The following is a 15245-nucleotide window of genomic DNA, read 5'->3' as shown; positions in this document are numbered from 1 at the left end:
GTGAGTGAGTTAATAAGTGTGAGAGTAAAGCTCGTGGCGACTGTTTGCGATGAGTGATGCTCGCCCAATGCGGTCGGGATCCGTAGAAAAAACACCAGAGCTAGAGGTGAGGAAGCTTGCCCAATTGAGGCATTTTATGGAGACGGCCGTCTGTCTTTCTTTTTTAGAGCCCTGTGAACTTGGATGTGCCCATCGTCATTCCCGGGGTATCCGGCGTTGGCGTCAAGGGAAGATATCCACATGTTGTTTTTCTTCATGATGTGGTTGTCGCATCCTGGGCGCGAGCGCGAAGCTCGGACAATTTGTCGCAAAAGACCAATTGGCATTCCAGAGCAGTTTTTTTGCGGCAGAATGGAGACTTGGGAAGATTGCGCATTGAGAGAAGGTTACTTTACCTTTGGCGAAGATGAGAGACAGCTCAACGTTGGACGATGAGAGTGAGGTGGGGAAAAAGGACCTGGTGGCTCGATCGCAGCGACTAGGGGAGGCCGGCTAGAAGCGCAGTTTGTCAGCGTCAACAGAACGAAGCTTGATTTATGAAGCTGGAGCTCATGAAGAGGTCAAGAAGCACGAGAGTGTTTACCTTTATGAGGGGGGAATCAATTGGGGGAGGAATTGACTGATTGTGGGATCGTCGAGTGATTGAGTTGTTGGAGGAGGAGGGATGAGAGAAGCAAGAGGGTGAAGAGGAAGGTAAGGCAAGGTAAGTCAGGAAGGGAGGGGTTATCGAGGAGGGCGGGCGAGGAAGGAAATAGCTGCTCAAATAGTCGGCTGATTGGCAAGGCGAGCAAGCAATAAGAAGGAAGATCCAATGGTGATGGGAAGGTATTTCCCATTGGATCTTAGTCAGGTGTGCGTACCTCATCAACGCAAGGTGGTACGGTAAGTACTTGAGGTAATTACAGCTAGGAGCTCGACGATGAAAGGCGAGGAGAAAGTATCTTCACAGGTCATGGTACTTGGCGGTGTCATCGCGTCTGGGCACTCTCTGGTGGTGAACTGCCACCATTGGCATGTCGCGATCCGTACATCACTGTGTAGCGGCTTAGTGTGTAAGGAGTACTCGTGAGGTGGCATCGGCGGTCGCGGTTGCTCTGCTAGTGGCAGAGAGAACGGCGCCAAGCGAGCAACAGAAAAAGCTTGTCTCCATGGATGCCGGGAACACGGCAGGGTCATCACAGGCATCCGGTGTGGGGAATCCACGCCTGATCGCTCGAGGTCCCCTGTCATCACCACTTACACTCCTCGCCCGACACAGGGAAGTTTGTGTTGTGTGTTTCCGTCGCGCAACACTTGCAGCCCGTCTCTGAATCTGTTGGCCCCTTTCTGTTGTACGTCTGTCTCTGTTGCTGCGGGAATTCCCCCCTCTCTCACCAGCATCAAGCACTCTTGCTGCTTACCATTCACCTCTGAAATATGCTAAGGCATTCACAAGTCACAACACTATTCCAGAGATTCACGACTAAACAATAGTCCCGAGCCTAGTGCTGTTGCGCACAGAGTCTGCCAGACTGGGCGGACAATTGGATGACATGGATCATCTCATGGGGCCGGAGCCGGGATGAGGCCCTAGCACACCCTTCAACTTTCAAGTTCCGGTGGGTTCGCAGGGCCACCGGTTCGCCGACCTCCGCCGGGTTGTGGGCTGCGTCTGTTTTCCCACCGATTCCGCACCCTTACGCTATTGGCATACCTTGTGGCAGCAACATCAGCCAGGCAGACTCTTGACTCTTTCGAGCTCATGGCTCTCCGTCATCACCACCTGGGCCCATCTGGCTCTGCTGCTTAGGTTAGTCGCCGCCGCCGCCGTCCCTTCATGACGTTCATATCAGTTGCGTACTAAGGCAATTTCATCCATACTGTAGTGTTGGTTTGGCACTGGTCTTCCGCCCTCACCGACGTTTCCAGGTTCCATTGGGGCAACTGGGAGATTTCTCGGGAATGCCACAGCAGATGAACCGCCGTACCTGACCGACCAAAGGATTCCCTTGTCATGCTCGCTTCTGTCGACCGCTCAAGCACTTAGTAACCGCTAGCACGTCCCATTTTTCTTTCTTGTTATTGTCTGCCTTACGGATAGAGAGTACGGCTACAGAGTAGTGTCGACTGCAATACGGAGTACTAAAAGCTCGAAATTTGCGCACACCTTGGCAAATCACCTCGCCTCGACAATGACAAGCCTTGGCAGTATCGGCACCTGAGAATGGCTTCAACTCCAAGACTCTTGAATGGGTGAGGCATATCCGCTAGACGGGGCTTCCTTTCTCAGGCTTACCAGACTGCGCCCGGCCAAGCTGCTGCGGACAAGTTGGCAAAGGTGTTGGCGACTTGGCCCAATGGAAGTCCATGACACTTTTTGAGTTGGGCCAAGAGATTGCCCGAATCGGTCATTTGGCTGAGCCTCGGCCAAGCAAAGACGATCATCACAGCACTGAGCGCCCATGCGGGGATGGTTCAATATAGGCTGGACCGCTGGAGTGGGACGGCACCTTAATCCAGCACCGAGAAACAACAACAAACATGATCCATCACTCATCACTCATCAGCAGGAGGCAAGCAGAGGGTTGCAGATGATGGACCCCCATTGTCCCTCTGTCCGTAACATCACATCTCAATCCTTACACGGCAAAAGTAGCACCAATCCACCACCACCATCGGATCGGGCGTCGCGCCTAGTCAGGGCCGATGGCTGCTCGTTCCGCGGCCCAGCCACCTCTCGATCCGCCGCTGCATCGTCCCGTCGAAAAACACTCACCTGATCAGTCATCCAGCACCCATCTTTCCCGTCTTGGGACCTTCTCAATCCCTTTGATTCCGTTCGAAGATGAAGCGACCGTTTCCTTGCAGCGTCACAGCGAGCCCACTGTCAATATCCTGATTTGATAACAAAAACCTCATAGCAAGCCCGCAGCGTACTGCCAGACTGCATCTCCATCGTAAGATAATCAAAGCGAAGCTCGGGCAGGTTAACAATCTTTTGCCACGGAGCTCCAAGGTGACAAGGCCCCATTCATTCATTCATTCATTCACCGGCCGGGTCTCTGCGCGCAATGAGACACATGGGTAACCTTAGCATCCGTCCAGCCCGAATCTCACCCGCCGCCCCTTCCGCCGCCCCAGCACGAGTTTCTTCCCTCATTCTTTCGTTTATTTCTTTTTAACGGATGGATCCAATCCGACGCTTGCTGCTTATCGAGAAAGAGCAGGCTCTCGTTCAGGGACTAGCATTTATGTTCGGCATGCGCCCGTCCCTGGCCGCTAGATGGTAACTCCCGTCGGCTCCTTGTTCGGTCGCCAGCCAGCTCAGTCATCCATTTACATTTCTCTCCACTGCCGTCACTCCCGCTGTTGGGCTGGCTTGGGTTATCTTATGTAATCTCGTCCAGTCCAGCGACAACGGGTCAGATCATATGCTGACCCGCTCATTCGGCCCATGACGAAATATTTACCCAAGCAGGTCGCGTCCTCAGCGTCTGAAGACTGAAGGTGTCTATCTTACCTTAGGTAAGGGAATGGAGAACTGAAGCGAGGAGCTGAGGAGGTCATGCGCGCTGCAGATTACAACAGGCCATGGGCGGAGACGCCTAGCATCGGTGGTCAAGTGACCAATCACCGTCAACTACAACGTCCGGCCGAGGAGTTGCTTGCTCCGAACAGCACAGTCGGAAGCTGCCGCGTCGCAGCCGGGGTGCGGGTACGTACGCTGAGATGAATTGCGTTCAGTATCAATCATCCTGAGAGTTGAAGGCGTCGTCAGCCACCAACGAGGCCAGCAGAACGGTGAATCAGTTACATTTCGGCCATCTTTTCAAAGATCAGAGTCAAAACTCTTTGACGCTCTGCTGCTATTGTATTTCGCCAGCATCTCTTTGAATCACATCTTGACACTCCCCGTTTATTTCACAAGCAGGAAACCTGCCTAGTTCCCCGCATCATGACGGTTCTCAGTCATCTAAAACGAGTCCATCGACACAATGTCGCAACTCTGCGCGGCTCTCCCGCCGCAGAGGTCTCTGGCGCCCTCGGTGACTTGGGGACTCTTCTTCCTTTGATGATCGCCCTTGCGGTCCAGCACTCCATTTATCTCGATAGCACGCTAGTGTTTTCAGGCATCTTCAACGTTGTCACTGGCGCAGTTTTTGGCATCCCGCTTCCAGTCCAGCCGATGAAGGTGAGTGTTCAGATGTAGACAAGAGATTGTGATGGTGAATTCATTACTGACCACTGCGTCTAGGCAATCGCCGCGACAGCCATCTCCCGGTCCGAATATGGCGGCATCAGAACCGTCATGGCCGCGGGCCAGTGGGTCAGTCTGGCCGTCCTAGTCATGAGCCTCACCGGCCTGCTGCGCTGGGTCACGCGGAACGTACCCGTCCCCGTCGTCAAGGGCATCCAGCTTGGCGCCGGTCTCTCGCTCGTCATGGCCGCCGGCTCCGGCCTCCTCCGAGACCTTCACTGGACCCATCCCGTCCTCGACAACAGGCTATGGGCCCTGGCCGCCTTTCTGGTGCTCATCTTCACCCAGGGCCTGCCGCGTTTCCCCTACGCGCTGCACATTTTTCTTCTGTCGCTCGTCTTCGCCTTCATCTCCATCATGACCTCGCACGAGAACCCGCACACCTACCTGCCGGAGCCCAGCCTCTGGACCCCGCACTTTGTGCACTGGGAGTTCAACTGGTTCAAGTACAAGCCGCTGTCGATGGCCATCGGCCAGCTCCCGCTCACAACTTTGAACTCTGTCATCGCAGTGAGCGCCCTTGCAGCGGACCTGCTGCCGGACATGCCCACGCCGTCTGTGACCGCCATGGGCATCAGCGTCGGCGTGATGAACCTAGTCGGCACGTGGTGGGGCGCCATGCCCGTGTGCCACGGAGCTGGCGGGCTCGCGGCGCAGTACCGCTTCGGAGCGCGCAGCGGCGCGAGCGTCATCGTGCTGGGTCTCTTCAAGATCGTGCTGGGCCTCGTGTTCGGCAACTCCCTCATCGGCCTGCTCACGCACTACCCAAAGAGCCTGCTGGGCGTCATGGTCATCGCCGCGGGACTCGAGCTCGCCAAGGTCGGGCACAGCTTGAATCACGGGGCTTCTGATCTGTGGGAGAGTTCTGCTGGCAACGAGGGCGGCGGCGTTGGCGGGCTTGTCAGGCAGCATCGCTCGCTTTCTGATGATGAGAGGGCTGAGAGGTGGACTGTCATGCTCATGACCACGGCTGGGCTCCTTGCGTTTAGGAACGATGCTATTGGTTTCATTGCGGGGATGCTGTGCTTTTGGGCGTATCGGGTCTCGGAGAGGACGCAGAAGTGGTGGGAGTCCAGACGTGGGCGGTCTCTGTTTGGCGAGCGAGCGCCGCTTCTGAGTTAGTTGTTTGAAGCGCTGTGTGGCTTCTTGTATGACTGTAATATGGGCGTTCTTTTGACGTCTGCCGGCATGTATAAATGTGAATAGGATCTAGGTGAATTTCGTCCGTTTGGCCCATTTATAACGGCTCCTTATGCACTGGAATCTCATTTTCAGGAGTGATAATGTTGGCCTTGGTCAAGTTCTGCATATAATATTGGGTATCGACAGTTCATTGATCTTACTGTAGCCTGCAGACGCCTGGTGATTGACAGAAGGTCCCTGAAAGAGCAAGAAGGAATGAAATCCGATATCCGAAACAGACATGCTCCTCAATCACACTGGCTTGATATATAGTCTGTTTTGTTGTTCTTCTTATTCTAAGTACCTAAGTACGTAGAAAATCTCACCCTTTGCGAATGTCTCTGTACATAATTACCTTTTGGTACTGTATACTGGCATATACGATATGTGGTCTGTATTTCGCACCTCAGACTTGATATTCGCAGAGTACTTCCAAGGATCACGAATACCAAGAAGAATCCAGTCTCCTTCACCGAGACGATCTGCTATTGGGGCTTGACCGAGACAAAGTGGGCACCGAGGTCGGAAGAAGTGGGCGATCTACGCAGGGTGGTGCTGCCTTTGCGGCCTTGCCTCTGCAAGACTGCAAGGAATCGGGTGAGGCTTTTTCTCGGACCCTGACCGAAGAGATGCATCGTGAACAGCCTTGCTGCTCACCGCAAGACCTGGGCCGAACCAAAGCGCTGGGTCCAATGGAAGGCTAAGGCATTGAAGCACGTACATAAATGCAATTGCCCGCATTAAAGGTTCATGGTGAGGTAGCAGGATGAGTCACGGTTACCCGGACCTTCAATGGGATTGGGGTGCAGTTGTTCCTTCCATTGAATTGTGGTAAGAAGCTGCAGTCCACGAATATGACAGGGATGGAAGGAGCGTGCGACGGAAAGGAAGGCGGCGACGGAGACGCTGGAAAGGAAAGGACCTGGCTGGGCAGGGACGGGCTGAACTGGAGGCTCTTTCCTCCTATTGGAAGAAAAAAAGGTACTTGGGTACTTGAACAGCGCGGGGAAGAAGGCTGGTGTGTTCAGTGTCCACGGTGAATCTCACCGACAGCCAATCAGAGACGCTTCCGTCGACCCTGTCAATCGCAGCCAGGACTGAATTGTTCAACGCCGATTTTTTTGGCATTCGCCCGTCTCGATCGCAGCCTTTCTCAGGTCAATACCTCGTCGCGCCTGACCAAATCGCCTCTCTTGGCTTGCCGACGGCGAAGGAGCTGATCTGTCCGACTACAGAGCAGCGATGACTTCGTCCAACGCCGGCCAAAATGGCCTGGCGCCCCTTCCGACCACGCCGCCGCCCAAGCACAAGTCGACGACACCAGGCCGAACTGACCACCCCGACGACAACGACAACAACAATCACATCGCCACGAACGCTGCCGACCAGCAGCAACCATCGCGCACCGACGCATCTACAACCGTACATCCATCTATCGAAGACGCGTCGACCAAAGAGCAGAGCACCTCATTAGCCGTCGACACATTCATGGTCGATGCCGACGCCGGCAGCGCTCCACCCGCGACAATGTCGCAGCCGGCTTCAGCCGTGCAGGTTGACGCCGACCCTTTCGCCTCGTCCTTCCCACACACCCCGATGCCGAACATGGACCATGCCTACATGATGATGGCTCTGGCGCATATGGCCGGCAACCAAATGTCCAATCAAATATCACCGCCTCCGACCGTCACGCCAGCCCAGGTCACCCTCCCGAGCACAATGGGCAACGGCAACGATCCGCTCGTCGCAAGCACACATAACCTCGCCGCGGCGACACAGGGTCTCGAATCATTTGCGCGTATAGAATTCGCCGACAGTGTCTTCCAGATGACCACGTACGCCGTCATTATCGGTCGCGACCAGAAGGCTCTGAACCAGGCGCGGAGAGACCAGAAGCGCGATGATGCCTATCGCAAGAAAGCGGAAGAGTATGAACGCGAGGGCCTTCCGCCTCCTTCTCCTGTCAGACATGGGCCGGGGAAATTCAGCAAGTCATACGTCAGTGAAGAGGGAGGCATGCTGGGACCTGAGTCCGACAGCGAAGGGGAGGGGCGGCCAGCCAAGCGGCGCAAGACGACCAGCACCGGATCATCACAGAAGCAGGAAGAGGACGAGTCACAGGAGAAGCTCATCTCAAATCGGCAGTATGTCTCACATACACCGGGTGCTGCAGCCGTGGATCTAGCTTCATTACGACCCTCTCCTCACCACGTTCCTTTTGTCGGCATTCACTCGCCCGGACCTGATATCGCAAGCAAGACCAAGGCCATTTCAAGAGAGCATCTCAAGATCCAGTTCAATAAGAGAGAAGGGGTCTTTGAGGCTATCCCACTCCACAAGAATGGTTTCTTCATCGATGAAGTGCACCACAAGGAAGGCGTCGCCGTGCTCCGGAGTGGTGATCACCTACAAATCAAGGACGTTGATTTTCGCTTCGTCATCAACGGTGTCCCAGAAGGCCGGACAGGTGCTGAGGAGTATGCAGAAGAGGAGGAGAAACTCAAGAAGAAGGCGACCGGTGGAAAGGAGATGAGCTTCGAGTTTGAAGCCTCTCATGGCAACGGTCTTGACGACACAAGCGATTCTTCCCTTAGCTCACCAGCGCCATCAGACGTAGAAATGTCCGATGTCGAACCAGAAGAGGAGGAAGAAGTCGAGGCCGAAAGTAGCTCCAAGGCAGAGGCGGAAGCGGAAGCAAAAGCAGAAGCAGTGGCCGCCGCAGAAAAGGCCACAGCAGAGGCAGCAGCCGACGTTGCAGAAGCAGCGCAAACACAAACAGAGGCAGACGATGAGGCCGATGCTGAAGCTGATGCAGAAGTCGATGTTGACGCTGATGCCGATGCCGAGGCTGATGCCGAGGGAGAGATGTCACTGGATTATGGAGAGGAAGCAGACGATATCCAACCTACCACAGAGGTCAAGCCAGAGGACCAAGAAATGGTGCATCTTCTTATGGGAGGTGCTCCATTAGGCTATCTGAACAAGAAGAGAGGACCTGGCCGGCCACCGAAGAACGGAATCATGTCCAAGCGAGAGCAGCGGCTTCTTAAGAAGGCTCAGCAGGAGATGGCTAAGAAAACGATACCACAACCTCCTCCTGGAGAGCCCCCTATCAAGCGGAAGGTCGGCCGTCCTAGGAAACACCCACTACCAGACGAAGGAGGAGATCGACCAGAAAAGCGCAAGTACAAACCCCGGAAACCAAAGGGCGAAGACGGCCTTGAAGGATCAGATGCCGAAAGACGCGCCAGAGAGAAGAAGGAAAAGAAGGCTCGTCCCAAGTCGCCCCCGCTCGAACTCAAGATCGAGGACTACACGGAGGAGCAGCTGCAGAAGCCGAACAAGAACTACGGAGTGCTTATCGACGAGACCCTCACTGCGGCAGGGCCTGACGGTCTCACCCTCAAACAGATTTACAAGCGAATTACCCAGAGATACCCGTGGTTCTACTTCCACACGGAGACAAAGGGCTGGGAGTCCAGTGTACGACATAACCTTATCGGGAACGAAGCTTTTAAGAAGGACGATACCACAGGCTTGTGGTCCAGGGTGCCCGGTGTCGAACTCGATGCCGGCAAGAAGCGCAAAGCTACGTCACCGGACCGTTCTATGAGTGCGGGCTATGGTCACTACAACCACCCAATGTACACTCAGTACGCCCAGCAGCAGCAGAGTCATATGCCTCCTGGCTACCAGCATCTTCCTCATAACTACCACGCGCAAGCCTATGCTGGGCAGCAAGCGCAGACAGCAGCCAGGACTCCACAATACTCCCCCCCGGGCGTGGCGCCGAACCCTGGCCAGCCTGCACCGCCAGTGACGTCTCAACCAGTGGCGCCAGTGACACTCCCTGGATACGGGGCCGCTGCTGCGATTGCACGACCTCAAGGTGTCGCGGGGCAGCCTTCTACATACAGTTCACCGTATGCTTCAAGACCACCTCCAGCTCATCCCGCCGTCAAGACCGAAGAAGGCGCCGCCGCAACCTCAGCACCGCCCATCACACAACCTGCTCCAGCCGCCATCCCTGGAGCGCAACCACCCCCGCCACAGATACCCGCTGCTGCCCCGCCGCAGCAAGCTCGACCTACACCTACACCACCAGCGCAAGCCGAACCACGTCCCGTCATTCAGCCCAGGTTACTCTCAGCTGTTAATGGCCTCAAGAACGGTCTCATTGAGAACCTGAAGAAAGCCAAGAATCCAAAGGCAGAGGCCATCGTCATGTCTGCCCTCAACCGCTGTCTGGGACTCAAGAGTGCCGCCACAGAAAATCAGACCATGGAAGATATCTGTATGAAGGGAATACAGAAGCTCCTAGACGGTTTCTCGACCCGAAGCAACACCCCCGGATCAGGGGGCACGCCCACTCCCACTGGGCCGACAAACGTCTTTGATTCCAAGGTCTTCAACTCTCTCCTTGGGTTCAAGAACGTTTCGTCGAATGCCCTTAAGAGCAGGATTGGCGAGGCCAAGGCCGAGGCAGTCACGCTATCCGCCATTGATCGAGTGCTGGGCTTGGCAGACGCGAGCATAGTACCCCCGCCTGCGGAAGCCAGCGCTTCGGGGTCGCCCGCAGCGGGCTTTGACGGGATCGAGTCGCACTTGATGAACTCGGTGAAGCAGCTCCTGCTGGGCCTCAACCAGAAGCTGCACGGAACATAGAAAGAGGAGCCAGGGTGCAGGACATATATGTATGGTCGAAAGGATATGGAAGGAAGGAAACAAATAAGCGTTACAATAAGCGTTACCAATGTTCGGCGTTTCTGTGTCGGCGAACTCGGCCCTTCCTCTAGGAGAGGATGGATTGGTTGAGATCTCAAAAAGGATATGATCATGAATCAGCGAAAACCTCGTCTACTCATAGCATGGCTACGTGTTGTCGTCCAGCACCTAAGAATACACAAAAATCGTTTACAAAGTAGATGCGTCGTCATTGTCGTTGTTGGGAGCGCTCGACCTCCGAAGATTTTACCTGGATCTGTTGCGACCCAGTGAAGATATGCCGCAGCATACAAGTGATGTCAATCTACAGATAATACTATCACCTTCACCCCCTACCCTAGCAACCTCCTTACCTGTTACTAATTTCTTAATCCTTCACAGCAAACTACGCACCAGGTGATCTAGTCCCAAGTGATCTAATATGCAGCGTAAGGGGGCGGATCCCCTCTGCGCGCCGCGCCGGTGAATTGCCATTGACAAGGAAGAGAAGAGGCAAACAGGTGCGACATTACACTGAGTCAGGAGATGGGGGTTCAAGACGAACATTTCAGAACCAACACGACGAACAGTAGGATGCATGGGAAAACAGCCTTGATTGCGGGAGCAGGACCCATCTTGGTGCCGCGGGCCAACCGGGCGGCCAAAAATCGTACGAATCGGGTGCTTTAAGCGCCTGCAGCCCTTGTTCCTGACATGAGGTTGCGGGCGGGTGAGAGATGCCTGCTTGCATGGGATCTCTCTCTGTGCCGCTCGGCTCTGCTTCGCCCCCAGCCGACGGACTTCATGAGGGTGGGATGGTCCGACAAGTCGAGCAAAGAAGAAAGAACAGAGACCAAGATAGGGAAAGGGAAAAAACCAGTAGACAGCAATCAAAGAAAAATGATGAAATCCACTCATGCCGTGTTGGTCACCGGCCCCCAAAAGCACCAGACCCCCGGTCACACCCGTCTGCATTCAAGAAGACGTGCTTGCCTTCCTTGGTAACTGTCCTACTCGAAGCTGAATTTCACCTTTTCCTTCTCTTTCCTTCCCCCTCCCGACATCGTATGCCGTCAAACCTCTGCTCTTCTTTTGATACCACGATGCTGATGCTCGATCCCTCATAACAACACCATGGCGGCGAAACGGAAGACCACCGTCATCGCTCGGGCAAGCGTACTATGTTTACTGTTGTTGAGCCTGATGGTCGCATATGACCTGTTTTCGGGGCGTGAATACCTTGACATCGCGTACAAGCCATTCCGTAGGTTTCTTGTCACCACACATACACAAAACTCACCTGCCCCTCATCCAAACAGGACGTCGAAAAATGGTCCAAAACTAAACTAATACGCTTGACTCAGGGGGGGCAGGACCAACAGAGAAAGCGCACGGAACATCCCCACACAATGAGGCTAATCAGACGAACACCGCCGTAACACCGCCGGCGATCGCGCCGTCGCAGACGCCACTTCCCCCGATACCGACGCCACCGCCGGTGCCATCCCCAGACGATGGCGGCGGAGCCAGCTCCACAGTGCCGGACGCCAACCCGGAGCACCTCAAACACGCACCGCGCTACATCACCTCGATCCTTGACCCAGACGACAAATCTTTGCCTAGGCTGGACTGTCCCCGCCCCGACATCTCACGCTACCAGTACCTCAAGCCCGGTATCATGCTCAAGAAACCCAAATTCTTCATCGCCCTCAACATACGAGAGAAGGCGGACCTCCTCCCGCGACTCCTAGGCTCCATCGTCGAGGCCCTCCACTTCTTGGGCCCAGAGAACTGCGTTCTCTCGATAGTGGAAGGCAACTCGGGCGACGGCACCTACGAGATCCTCCACCTCCTCCGCCCTGAAATCGAGAAGCTCGGCACCGAATATCACTTCTCCCGCAGCGACCTCGACCCCGGCGTGGGAGACCGCATCCCCAAACTCGCCGAGCTGCGCAACATGGCCATCGCGCCCCTCGTCTCCGGCGGGCCAGGCAAGTACGCCGCCGACGCCGTCGTCCTCTTCCTCAACGACGTGGCCATTTGCCTAGAAGACATTCTCGAACTCGCGCACCAACGTTTATACCTGGGCGCCGACATGACGTGCGGCTTCGACTGGACCTACGTCGGCCCCGACCCGACCTTTTACGACGTGTGGATTAGCCGCACCATCGCGGGCGACTCCTTCTTCGAGATCCCGGCCGACGGCAACTGGAACTCCGCGTGGAACATCTTCTGGAACGAGGATACTTCGCGCCGGCGCTTCTTCGACCACAAGCCGCTGCAGGTCTTCTCGTGCTGGAACGGGGCCGTGGCGATGACGGCGAGGCCGTTGCTCGATCGGCTTGTCACTTTTCGGGCGCCCGGGCCGGGAGAGTGTTTCCAGGGCGAGCCGCAGCTTTTCTGCAAGGATCTGTGGAGCGCCGGGTTCGGCAAGATTGCGGTGGTGCCGAGCGTCAATCTGGAGTACAGCGACGAGGCCGGGAGGAAGATTAAGGCGGCAAAGGGGTATACCAGTCAGTGGGTGGGAGGCGAGGATGAGGTGCAGGATTTCAGGGTGGATTGGAAGGCTGATCCGCCTGAGAAGGTGAAGTGTATGGCCAGCTACGATAAGCAGACGTGGGAGCCCTGGAACCAGGCGCTGGAGTAATGGGAATAATGTGGCCGTGATTGTAGTTAACGTGGAAATTGATACAATTTCTGTTTAGTGGGCATGTCTGTATCTGCGCTGCTGTGTTCGAATCCTCCCCCCTGAACCTCATGAAAGGAGACGTAACATGCCCTCATAAATCTATCAACACCTTTGCTCATTATCTGGTTCCCATGTGAATAGATAGCCCCCAAACAATAAGAAGTAAATCCCAATTCCGATCCAACTCATCCAACTTTCAATTACTGTAATGTAATACCCCCTCCCTGCCTACTCGAACTTTCGAAGTTTGACCCACGCTTCATACACCGCCAATTCCGCCTGGGCCTTGGCCAGCTTATACTCGAGGTTCTCTCGATCCTTTGTCTGGCTTGGGTACGGGTAAGGGAAGCCAGCCTTGCCGTTGGGTTCCCACTTGACCGATGGGGCCGGGGCCGGGGCACGTCTGGTTTGGCTGCGGACCGGTTCGGGCTCATAATATTTCTCCCCCTCTTCAGAGTCCTCTTCAGAGTCCTCTTCAGAATATTCTCCTTCGGAATCGTCTTCTTCGGAATTATCTCCAAGATCCTCTTCAATGAGGACGGCGATGGACGAGGCGGAGCCTCTCGGGGCTCGCGTGGCTCGTCTCGGTGTGACTGGAGGAGGCGGCGCCGCAGTGCGCTGTGATGATCGCGTAGATACTGGCTGCCGCACGTCCCTTTTGTTGGCGACGGGAGTGGAAGGGGGCGTGATCATGGTGGTACGCTGTGGTCTGACACGAGGAGCCTTTACCTCCTTCTCGTCAGTGACGCCATCGCCGGTCCCGGCTTCAAGGTATATCTGAATCCGAGCCTTCCAATGCGTCGCCTTCTCACCGGCCTGGGCCTGGTGCGATCTCTTGCACAAGGTGAGACTGGCGAGTCGCTCGAGGTGGGCAGATGCAGACGCCAGACTACCGCAGTTGATAATGTCGAGCATGACAAACGCCATTTCGGATCGCGAGGCTTGGCTGATTGCGTTGCCGCAAGACGACTTTGTGGCGGAGTGGCCCTGGCAGTTGAAGCAGGATTTGATGTTGACCCCGAGGCAGGTCTGGAGCTCGGTTGTGGTTTTCAGCCATTTAGCTTTGACGGCGACGACCATGGTTGCTTGCGAGATGAGGTATACTTATACGAAGGTGAGACGGGAACTGATAATGGTCTTGATTGACTAACGAAGGGATATGAAGAGAAGCTCTTGTCTCTCATTGAGATGGGTTACGGCTCCCTGAAATACACATCGTGCTGACCGTTTGCACGGCGACTACGTCAGACTAATAGCAATCCTCTCGGGCATGGGAAGCCATGATGGAGAAGATCATGGAGAGTGCCAGAGAAAGAGTTCAAAGGCCAATGGAGCCGTCTAGAGTTGATTCGAATCCGGACCTCAGAGGCTGCTGCAGCATTTTCCTGCAGTTTGGCAAATATCCGCAACGGCGGTGAGGTGGCTTCGACAAAGAACATAGCATGGTATGAACCCTATCACTTACACTATTTTCCGAGACGTAAGACAGCTTCAGTCCTATATTGTCTCTATTTCCTACAGCATGTTTGTGGATGAGAAGACTCTCTGACCGGAACACAAGATATGAAGAGCGGACACCTTGTTGATTGGTCGAGACTGGAGTTTTGGCGCAAGCACGCAGCCGCATGTGTTTTGCACTCTCGGTTTCGAAGTTCATCCTCCAACGGCCACGTTTGATAATTGTTGGAACAAGCGCGCCTGAAAAATAAGGAATGAACAAGAATGTGGATTGAAAGGCTTTCATGCCAGAGTAGAGACAAGCTCAAAAAGTCCGGTCTGATGTAGCCTCAGACCTTGCGGGTAAGATATGTGAGTGTAAGAGAGGGACGAACAGATGACGGCCTTCCATCCGACGACTTGAATGGAACTGGAACTTTCAGTAATCTCACAGCCAAGGGGTATAGGAGCACATGCCCTTTTAAATGTGTCAAGATGCTACATCTGGGTAGACTACCTAGTATTGGCAGCCACCGAGCAAGCGGTAGCAGTCGAGCTGGGGGGGGTTCGGGTGGCTACGTTGTTACCGAATGCTCACCGCCAGATTTGGAAACGGATTTTCTCCTAAGAAAAGGTTTTATGACTGATTAAATCGACTTGAGGAATTATCTCCCACGCCATAGCCTTGCAAGCTAGAAAGGATGAAACATGCATGCTGACAACGTGTGTGATGAAATCGACGGTGCTTCTTTGGACATACATCGCGATATCTGCTTTCTGTAAGTCGGAAAAAAAGAGAATTTCCAAGCGTGGCTGGAACCTGAACTCTTCCATATGCTCTGGGGTATCCTAGGGTTGTTCGTGCAGCTATACGCTGTTCATGTGGAGTGGCATGCTGCATCATCAAGAGACCCAATTTGCGCAAACGCTTGATGTTAGATGGTTCGTCTCACCACCAAGTTCGTGCACTCTCTTCCCAATAGCTGGAAGTTTTTT

General features: G+C 54.8%; 4 protein-coding genes across 4 annotated transcripts; 3 read left to right on the top strand and 1 right to left on the bottom strand.

Annotated features, from left to right (window-relative positions):
- Positions 1-3934: 3934 nt before the first annotated feature.
- BDZ83DRAFT_716866 (sulfate transporter) lies at positions 3935-5359 on the top strand (the record flags this gene model as incomplete). Its single annotated transcript, XM_060511887.1, has 2 exons — positions 3935-4171; positions 4235-5359. The coding sequence occupies 2 exons, from the start codon at positions 3935-3937 to the stop codon at positions 5357-5359; spliced, it is 1362 nt and encodes a 453-aa protein (XP_060368884.1).
- A 1302-nt stretch (positions 5360-6661) lies between these two features.
- BDZ83DRAFT_716865 (uncharacterized protein) lies at positions 6662-10084 on the top strand (the record flags this gene model as incomplete). The annotated part of the gene is given in 3 exon segments (XM_060511886.1): positions 6662-9310; positions 9323-9342; positions 9355-10084. 3 exon segments carry the CDS (start codon positions 6662-6664, stop codon positions 10082-10084), a joined length of 3399 nt encoding a protein of 1132 aa, XP_060368883.1.
- Positions 10085-11257: 1173 nt separating this feature from the next.
- Positions 11258-12770, top strand: BDZ83DRAFT_569704 (alpha-1,3-mannosyltransferase CMT1; the record flags this gene model as incomplete). Its single annotated transcript, XM_060504221.1, has 2 exons — positions 11258-11387; positions 11488-12770. The coding sequence occupies 2 exons, from the start codon at positions 11258-11260 to the stop codon at positions 12768-12770; spliced, it is 1413 nt and encodes a 470-aa protein (XP_060368882.1).
- A 270-nt stretch (positions 12771-13040) lies between these two features.
- Positions 13041-13892, bottom strand: BDZ83DRAFT_648477 (uncharacterized protein; the record flags this gene model as incomplete). Its single annotated transcript, XM_060510183.1, has 1 exon — positions 13041-13892. The coding sequence occupies one exon, from the start codon at positions 13890-13892 to the stop codon at positions 13041-13043; it is 852 nt and encodes a 283-aa protein (XP_060368881.1).
- Positions 13893-15245: the final 1353 nt, after the last annotated feature.

The sequence above is a fragment of the Colletotrichum acutatum genome, assembly GCF_030867785.1.
Source record: "Colletotrichum acutatum strain CBS 112980 chromosome Unknown BDZ83scaffold_15, whole genome shotgun sequence".
NCBI lineage: Eukaryota > Fungi > Ascomycota > Sordariomycetes > Glomerellales > Glomerellaceae > Colletotrichum > Colletotrichum acutatum.
Note: the sequence above shows the minus strand (reverse complement) of the source record. Positions and strands in the feature narration are given on the sequence as shown.